The 9,910-nt window shown below is 51.0% G+C and overlaps 1 protein-coding gene across 1 annotated transcript in view; it reads left to right on the forward strand.

Moving 5' to 3' along the window:
• si:dkey-56m19.5 (uncharacterized) overlaps positions 1-7,269 on the forward strand; it is a 7,366-nt gene extending 97 nt beyond the window's left edge. Inside the window, exons 1-2 of the mRNA XM_063189041.1 lie at positions 1-110; positions 4,735-7,269. The exon at positions 1-110 is cut by the window's left edge and continues 97 nt beyond it. Coding sequence (XP_063045111.1) covers positions 4,746-6,293 — 1,548 coding nt within the window. The 5' untranslated portion in view covers positions 1-110; positions 4,735-4,745 and the 3' untranslated portion in view covers positions 6,294-7,269. The remainder of the gene's footprint in view (positions 111-4,734) is intronic.
• Positions 7,270-9,910: the final 2,641 nt, after the last annotated feature.

The following is a 9,910-nucleotide window of genomic DNA, read 5'->3' on the forward strand; positions in this document are numbered from 1 at the left end:
GCGAGCTTGCCTCCTCAATTCAAAGCCATTCTTGCGGAGGGGGGAGAAGAACAGCCACCAGACTCGCTCCGGCGCACATTTTTCAAAGGACCATCTCCGCATTAAATCAGGTCGGTAAACTTTTTATTGTTCGGACGTTACCCTCGGCATTTTCCCACCTTTCTCTGATTGGACTGTAGCATCCATGCTGCTGAAAGTCCCCTGCGAAGTGTTGCTGGAGATTTGGAAAGAAATGTGGACCTTTCTAGACTCGATGTCGAGATGTTGGTTCATCTATCCTTTGTTCTACATTGATGCATCTAGTCGTGTTTGGCAAACACTTAAACTTTGCTCGACTTCTAGTGTGTTTGTTGGTCGTCGTGCATCTTGCCCGTTGGCTTTAATTTAGTGGGCTGATTGGAGCTGTATGTCTTGGAGGGGGTCAGCTTTGCTCGGCTCTTGCGAAACAATGTGATCTGTTACAAGAGAATGCCCCCTGGGTTGCTGGTGTAGCCGCTGGCCCCTCGCGCTGCTCACTCGTGAGAAGGTGTGGTTGCTCGGTCGCTAATTAATGCCAGACTCTCTGGAGCTTGATTCAACCCCCCACTTTTCCAACCATTTTGATATGAATCTGCGCATCGCAATTCTGGAGTGCTTTAATTCAGTGGAAAGCAAGGTGGATTTCTTTAATTACCCTATTTAACGCACCCTTTTAAAGAAAACGGGGGGAAACGTGTGTTAAATGTTGGTTTCCCTTCCAGATCTATTGTCAGGTAAAGCTGTGCTTGTGTAAAACTCCTTTGGTGGCTAGCTTACGTGATCATGAACAAAAAGGGGAGAGGCGGGGGGATCGGGGTTGGGCACAGAATCACTGCGTTTGGTGGGCTGATGCCTCTCTGCAATCAGTGATTTATGGCCGCTCTTAATTGTTCAGTGCTTTCAGCTGCCCTGCTGCGACGCAAACTGATGGCACAGTTGTAGCAACAATAATTGAAGCAACATACGGTTTACTTTTACGCAGCCAGCTTCGAATGTTAACTTTACTCGTCGCCAACAACAACCACTCTCCCTCCCCGCACAAATTGGCTTGTGGGCTGATCAGCGCAGCGGCTGTCCTGCCCTCCCCTGTCCTGCGGGGTTTTCATTCGCCATAAGTGTATTGGACTAACATTTAAGACAGACCAAAGGCATCGAGGCGTAGCAAGTGTACTGTATTTTTTACGAGTGTCAAATGATTGATATTTCGAGGTTGAGCATTTCAGTGGTAATGTAGCCTATTTCATCTAGACTGGCCACTTATATGCTTCAGGTGGTTTGACCTGCGTTCATTTACGCATGTTCCTCTCTGCGACTGTCAGATCGCTGCGTTCTGGGGCAGAGCTCTAAATTTCTTGGTCACTTCCTAGTCGTGTCAGCGATGCACATTTCTGATCCCGTCACCCCTCATTTACATTCGCTCAGCCCACAGCTTGCGCCTCTGAGTACAGTTTAGCCCCTCGCCTAAATGGTGTAAAATTCGCCTGATTCCAAGTAAGCAGATTGAATAAATTGAGCCCAATCCCCCGTAACAATCCGACCAATTACCTTAATTGGCGCACAGTGAGGTCGTTGTGCCGAGTGTAATGTAGTTTGTGCAGCGTCCTGTGCTGTACCTATGCGGGCTGGTGATTGGCTTGCTGCTGCAGTCGGGTGAACTGGTGCCGCACACTGGCCTCCGGCTCCAGCTGTAGCCGAGTGTGATTTGTGTGTGTGTGAGTAGTTGGTGCATGGCTGGCCTCGCAGTGCTGCTAGTATAGTAGCCTGCGGGGCAGCCAGTAAGCGCAATGAAAATCTCTTATTGAGATAACGCGTGTTGCTCGGCTGCTGCTCTAGACAGTTCTCTTCTAAAACCTTACGCCCAGTGGTTGGACGTTACATTAGCTTCCTATTGATTGTTGCGAGTTCATGGCGGCCGACATTTTGCAACGGGGTTCTCTCCACTCGCAGGCTCAGCGGAACTCCCTCACCCCACCCCCACCCCCTATAATCCATGACATTTGCTTTGCATTATTAATGACGAGCAACCATACAGTCACTAATGATGAGGCATTCCTGTCCTGTCTCATAGCCCATGCGCCCCGCCCCCACTGCATTCAGAAAGGAGGATTGTGAGGCAGGAGCCTGCACTCTCCTGTGTTTTATTAGATTTAATCTAACCGCTTTTCTGGACCCAAGCATCCTCTGTCATGGGAAAGTGCTGGCCCCTATCCAGTATCAGTGATGGCTACAGTGTGCGCGCTCGTACTTGCTTTCTGCATGTCCGACTTCTGCATATTGGTTGGAACAGGGAAGTTACACACTGTTGAAATCCTCCCCGTCATTGTTTATTCAGCTAATGGCTTTTTACAGTCCGGTTTTCTACCCCTTTGTGATTGAAGGCAATCCAACACCACTTGTTTCTGTCAAGCCAAAGAAGCTTTTATTCCCCCTAAATATTTGTCTTTTGTGTGGCTGAGCTTATAAGACCTGGCAGCAACAGGAGGTTTCAAGATGGAGCGGGTTTGGGGGGGGGGTTCTTCTGCGTCATATCCAGCAAGTTATCTCGGCCACTTGCTTTCCCAATCTAATCTGCTCAGGGTTGCCAGATGAGGCTGAAGATTTCCAGCCCCAAAAATGCTCAAAACCCGCCTAGAAGCACAAAATCCCGCCCAATTCTATTGATTTTCTATGGCATAAATTGGGCTGGTTTTTCTGCTAAATACCATTTCTACCCGCACTAGCCTAAGCAGCCCAATTGGGGCGGAAACAGCCCAATCTGGCAACACTGACTCTGCCCTTCAGAAGGTTGAGTGCAACATGTCCTCAAACATTTACAGCCTGGGGAAGTGGTGGTGGTGCATGACAGTCACAGCACTAACATGGCATTTATTTCAAAATCTTAATTGGTTTGTAATATTTGTGTGTTAACTTGGCCCATGACCAAAGACAAAGCTGTTCGTCTCTTTGGGGTTACATTATTGAAGCCAGCCATGGCTTGCTTGCATGCAAGCTGCCTACCTAGGACGTATCTCGTCCACTTTCCCAGAACACAAGAGGCAATTTTGGGAAGCCGATTTGGTTCTCAGATTAATCCTGCTAGCCTATACCTTGAGGTGTTGACCCTTGGGGAGGGAGGGGGGGGGGGGGGTGGGGGTTCTGAAATGCTGCCAGTTGGGACTGAGTGGAGACACACACACACACACACACTCGGTCAAAGGGTTTGATGAGCCATGTGTGCTGTGCCTATTTGGCACCACGGTTTTTCCTGTGCTCTGTCAGTGGCCCCAGGGGTTGACATGAGCCCGTGGTGAGGAATGCAAAATAGTCCAGTTGGGGGTTCACACGAGTGTGTGGTAAGGAATGTAAAGCGAGCGCCTGATGATCTGATGCAAAGCTTGCCTGCCTGGTCCTCCAGTCCGGCCTCCAGGACACTTTGTCTTCTAGACGTCCTCTACTGTCAAGGCTTTGGCACCAAGTCTCGATCGCACTGCACTGCATCTATGGCTCCCTCCATGCAGATGAATGTGTCATTCATGATGGCAGTAAGAGAGAGAGGGGGGGGTTTGGTGTAGTGTGCTGCTGTGCTTGTAGAAAAGACATGGTGTGCTTTTGCGTGGTGTCTCCCTCTCTCTTTTTTTTTTTTTACATATTTGCCATTCCTCCTTTTTGTTTTCCGTGTACACGGCAGTTAATATGTTACCCTTTTCTATTCCGCCCGTAATGGCTAAGCAAATAGGAATGTCTGACGTTGGAGAGAAACTAAAACTCCAGTAGCTACAATGATGGTGTTGGATTGATGTTGCCGAATTCTCTACCTGGTGTGTTGTGTGTGTGTGTGTGTGTGCGCCTGTTCAGTCAGTTGTGCAGAGTCAACAAAAGAACGAATACAACTGCAAAGCATGAATCTTGCATTTAGTACTTAACTCATTCCAGCATAACCAGGCTGCCTATATTACAAAGCTGGTTCAGGATAAGTAAAGGTTAAGTTAAGAGGTAAATCATCTAATAGAAGAGCCTGGAGTCCTCATTTTCTTAAGAAATGCTCTTGTATTAGATGATTTACCTCTTACCTTATCCTTAACTTATCCTGAACCAGCTTTGTAGCATAGGCCCCTGGTGTGTTCCATCATCGTGTAACAGTGTAACCAAACTGAAACCCATTCTGTTTCTCATGGTCCCTTATGTAAAGAACACGGGACCAAACATGGCTGACTTTGGCTTTTGACTTTTGACTCTGCTAACCAATTCTGCTGTTTAATGATCGTCCTGTGTTTGTGGTGGGACAGTGAAAAAACATAGTTTTTCTTTTTCTTATTGTACGACCGGTATACTGTACATGTGAAGGAAAAGGTCTCTTGAGTTTGCCTGGTAATGATTGCCCTGTGTTGGTGATGGGAAAGTGAGAAATGTGATTGATATTTCTGTACATGTCTTGTACATGTGAAGAAAGATATTGACTTTTAACTTCACTGACCAATCCTGGGGTGCATTTCTGGAAAGCGTAGTTGTTAGCAGTTAGCAACTTGGGCAACAAAGTAGCTTCTGTAGTTAGCAACTACGCTTTCCAGAAATGCACCCCCGTCATGTTCTAGCTGCTAGCGGGATTCCACAATCTCCATTGTGTTCCCATCTTCTTGATTTTGTGCGAGTGAGAGGAGGTAATCTGCTAATTTTTCTTCCCCAGTTCATGCATTGCTAACCAATCGTGCCATTGTGTTTTTGCTTGATGTTTTGCAGGAGTCGCCGCCATGGGAGCGAAGCTGAGCAAGAAGAAGAAGGGATACGATGTGGCCCAGACGGAGACGAAAGCAGAGGCACCCCCCGCCCCCGTCCAGCAGAAGGTGGAGGCCGCAGCTGCCGCGCCCGCCGTCGAGGCCGCCGCTCCCGTAGTGGCCGCCGCCGCCGCAGTAGCTGAACAGGTAGCCGCCGAGCCTGCCGCACCTGAGCCTGAGCCTGCGGCTGCACCTGAGCAGGTGGCGGAGGCCAAGGAGGAGGAGGCTCCCGCCGCAGCGGCACCCGAGGAGGACGTGCCCCCTCCAGTACCCGACGTGCCCCCTCCAGAGGAGGACGAGGAGACCCCCGCCGCCCCAGCTGTTGAAGAACCCGCTCCAGTTGAAGCCACGCCAGAACCAGAACCAGAGCCTGCCGCAGCACCCGCAGAAGAACCCGCAGCAGCAGCCGCTCCAGAACCAGAGCCTGAAGCAGCTGCAGCAGCACCAGAACCCGAGCCTGAAGTCGCAGCTGCAGCACCTGAGGAACCCGCAGCCGCTCCAGAAGAACCTGCTGCCGCACCGGTAGAACCCACTCCAGAGCCAGCATCAGCGCCAGAACCCGAGCCGGAGCCTGAGGCTGAGGCTGTGGTGGAGGAAGTAGCGGTGCAGGAGGTGGTGGAGGTCGCACAAGTCACTTTAGCCGCTTCTGCTCCCGAACCCGAGCCTGTAGCCGAACCAGAACCCGAGCCAGAACCAGAACCCGAGCCAGAACCACAGACTGTCGCTGAGCCAGAGGAGCCGACCCCGGCCCCTTCCGAACCCGCTGCTGCCCCCGAGGAAGAGCCAGAGCCCGTGGCCGTCTCACCAGAACCAGAGGCTGAGCCAGAGCCCGTAGCTGCATCACCAGAACCCGAGGTCGAGGTGGCCGCCGCATCACCGGAGCCCGTCGCAGAGCCCGAGGTGGCCGCCGCATCACCTGAGCCTGTTGCGGCATCGCCAGAACCTGAGGTGGCTGCCGCAGAACCCGAGCCGGTTGCAGCATCGCCAGAACCCGAAGTCGTTGCCGCATCACCGGAGCCCGAAGCAGCAGAGGCCCCAGAGCCCACGACGGAAGCCGAACCAGCTGCAGCAGAGGAGCCCATCCCAGAGATCGTCATCTCAGAGTCCGCGTCCTCCAACGACCTCCCTGCCGAGGAGCCCGCCGCCGCCCCTGCTGCTGCTGAACCCGAGTCGGCGCCAACGCCCAGCGAGGAGGAGGTGCCCGCCGCCCCCGCCGCTGCCGACACACCCACCCTGGACAACGGAGAGCCCGAGGCCCCCGCCGCTGTGGCCGAGGAGCCTGCTGCTGCCCCTGCTGCTGTGGAGGTGAACGGAGACTGCAAGGAGGCCACGACGGAGGAGGTGAAGGAGGAGGAGGTGGTGAACGACGTCGAGGAGGAGGAGAAGGCTGCCCCTCTGGAGCAGGAGGCCGCCAGTGACTGTGAATTGAAAAAGGACTTGACGCAGGCGGTGGACGCGCTGATCGGGGAAGGAGTGGCCGAGCTGGTGGAGAACGCCGTCACTCAGATGGTCGACACGGTCTGAGGAGAGAGAGAAACTAACCTGAAACAAACTACCAGATACCACCATAATGACAACAAAACAAACCAACAAACAGCTGTGAATCCTGTTTTTAATGATGCGAAAACAAACAAGTGACACACACACACACACACACACACACACACACACACACGGCGACCAACAGAAGCGAGAACATAGCAGAAACTCAACAACACCTCCTTGCAACACGGGGCCTCCAGTGGCGGCGGCAGCAGCCACAGCATCACGCCAGCCTGTTGCAGTAACTCAGGCAAAGGAATTTCTGGTTAGCCAAAAAAAATTATAAAAAGAAATGCAACCACTGAAGAGCTGAGAGGGTGAGTGTGTAGGAAGAGGGCGAGAGGCAAGCAAGCGAGTGAGATTGGAATGTGTGAAGCTAAGAGAGAGAATGGAGGGCGACTGAGGAAACGTGAGGCTTTGGCGTTTCCCCGTCTTCTCTTCTCTCCGCAGCCTGGCCTGGCCTGGCCTGGCGTGGCGAGATGTGGGGTGACTGCAGGCGGGGTGCTGGAGCCGGCAGCGGTCACAAGAGAGGAATACCAGAGAAATTTTTAGTGGGACTGACAACTGCTGGGAGAGGGAGGCAGGGAGGGGGGCAGACGTGACGTGACGTGACGTGACGAGAGACAGTCGGGGAGGGTAGGGGCTGGGGGGAGGGGGATAACTGGACCGCAGATCAAAATACTGGACATTAACAACGAATCAGTGAATGGAATGAGTAGTCTTGTCTTTGTGTGAACCTGATGACTATTAAAGAAAAAAAATGGTTTATTGGATTAGCATTTAATAGTATATAATCTAATTTTGACTTTCACATATCTCTCTTTCCGTAACTATGTAAAACCAGATTAAACGATGGAATCTTTCTGACCTTTCCATAACAGAGAGAGAGAGGCAGTGAGGAATGTTCATTTTAACTTGATGGCTTGGCTTAGAAAATAAAACAGACTGTTATACCTTACCATGGCTTCTTTGTATTACTGCATCCCATGCAAACATCCACATATTTCCAAATGTGATTAACCTTCAAAGAACTAATTAGATTTGCCTTTCAAAGCATTAATTATTCAGAAAGTTCTAATGACTAATGGCTTTGGCTGGTGCATGCTGGGTACTCCGCACTTTGAGTCTTCTAGATCATTGTAGATCATTTTGAAAATGATCCTTCTTGAAGATTCCATGGAATGAGTGTTCCAAGATCAATCTAAAATGGCTGAAGGGGATTCCAGAATACATCTAGCATGTTTTCTGTTTTCTGTGCTCTGATGTGGGTAGCTGGGATTTTTGGTGGGGGGCTCCAACAAGCAAAACAAAAGCTACAGCTGCTATCCTGAAAATTGATCTGGCATTCAATTTCACTTTGTCAATATCACAATCAGACAACTGTTCAAAAGCGTTCATGTTGGTTTGGCCAGCATGCTAACTGACCATTATGAGTTATTTTTCTGGTTTTAGAGTTTGTGTGTGTTGTGAGTCTGGCCGCGGGGGGTTGGGATACGATGATCTGCGAGTCATTGCCCCCTCTCGGGTTTGTACAGTGAGGCTGGATTGACACACGCGCTTGTTTGAGGTGCGCTGAGCTCAACATGTCTGCTCTTGTACAAGGGACCGGCTACATTGTGTGTTTGTGTGAGGGGCCAGGGGAGCGGAGTGGGGGGAGGGGCAGAAATTCCTTCCTGGAGGAAGGGGTCTTGCAAGGGTGTGTGTGTGCGTGTGGAGCGAGAGATGGTGGTGGTTGGGCGATTCTTGTCGGCTATGGCTGATGAGGGTGTGTGTGTGTGTGTGTTGGGGGAAGGGGTGGATGCTGTGTTCTCCATGGGGGGAGCTGCTTTGTGTGTGTGTGTGTGTGTGTGTGTGAGTGAGAGAGCTGCTTGCTGGGTTGAAAGGACAAGGTCTGACGCTGCACAGGAATGATAGCCATGACAAACCAGATAATCCCCTTAAAGCAGACGCACACACACACACACACACTCACACACTCACACACACACTCTCACACATGGGCACATATGTCGCGATAGTTTTATACCTCTGTGTGAATGGGCAGCCTACAAGGATGAAAGGAGAGAACATTAAAAAAGGACAAATGGAAGACTGGCAGAGAAACGCAAAGGAGGAGGGTAGAGGATGGAGAGAATCAGTCATTTGGGAAGGGGAAGATAAAACAATGAAATGGATGGTTACATGGACAGCGTAAAAAGGATGCAGAATTGGTGATATAGATGTTACAAAAGTGTGTGTGTGTGTGTGTGTGTGTGTGTGTTGGCGGGTGGGGGAGGATTGTTGAGCACAAAGCCTGAGGATGTACAAGTGGTGTTCACTGGCCAAACCCTGAGAGTGAATGGCCTCTTCTGTGATTCTCTTTCTTTCCCTTTCTCTCACTCGTCTTTTCTTTTCTTTTTCTGTCATGTTCTCTCTCTCTCTCTCTCTCTCTCTCTCTCTCTCTCTCTCTCTCTCTCTCCACGGAATGCTCCGTCCAAAGGCCACATCTCTCTCTGGTGTGCATTCTCTCTCCTCAAAGAATGCTCCTCCACTCATCATAGCTCTCTGTCAGCTATATACCACACGTCCGGTGGCCATATTCTCTCTCTCTCTCTCTCTCTCTCTCTCTCTCTCTCTCTCTCTCTCTCTCTCTCTCTCTCTCTCTCTCTCTCTCTCTCTCTCTCTCTCTCTCTCTCTCTCTCTCTCTCTGTGAGGAATGCTGCCGAGCGTGCTGGTTGGCCAGTCCACCTGGCCCCTGTCTTAGAGAGGCCTCTCTGTATTTCTCGAGTTGCCTCTAACGCGTCCACATGCCTACGCTCGGCCCTCGCTGCGCTCCACACACCAGAGTGTGAGTGAGCGTAGGCAGCAGAGATCACTGCACAGCACATGTATACAAGCCACACACACACACACACACACACACACACACACACACACACACACACACACACACACACACACACACACACACACACACACACACACACACACACACACACACACACACACACACACACACACACACACACACACACACACTGACATGCACTCCTGCAGACTACCAGGAATCAAGTGAACAGTGAATCAGTGAACACCCCCACAGCACGTGTACGCACACATACGCACACATACACACACACACACACACACACTGACATGCAGTCCCACACCACACAGTAGTACAGTAGGAGTCCTGGTGTAAAAGCTGGTGTTTGGTTTCGCATGATAAGAGACATGGATTAGGAAATGTTGGGATACGCCATCGCCATCACACGTGTGTGTGTGTGTGTGGTGGGAAACGGTACACTAGCCCAGGTGGATGATGGGAAGCGGTTGGCTGTGCTATCTATCCCAGGTGCCTCCGGGAGGCCTGGGGAGGTAACGTCGCCACATGCCGCGCCGTGCGGTGCGGGATTTGGTGGGTCACGAAGAAGAAAAACACCAAGCAGGAAATATGAGAAGGACGAGAGGTGGAAAGAGAAGCAGAGGAGAGGAGGGACAGAAAAATAAAACAGAACAGACAAGAAGACAAATGGACGGATGGGCAGACAAGACAGACGACAGACCAAAAGGGGAAAGCAAGCCTCTCTGCCTGTCCAATATAATATGAAAGGAATGTT

The sequence above is a fragment of the Engraulis encrasicolus genome, chromosome 22 (genome assembly GCF_034702125.1).
Source record: "Engraulis encrasicolus isolate BLACKSEA-1 chromosome 22, IST_EnEncr_1.0, whole genome shotgun sequence".
NCBI lineage: Eukaryota > Metazoa > Chordata > Actinopteri > Clupeiformes > Engraulidae > Engraulis > Engraulis encrasicolus.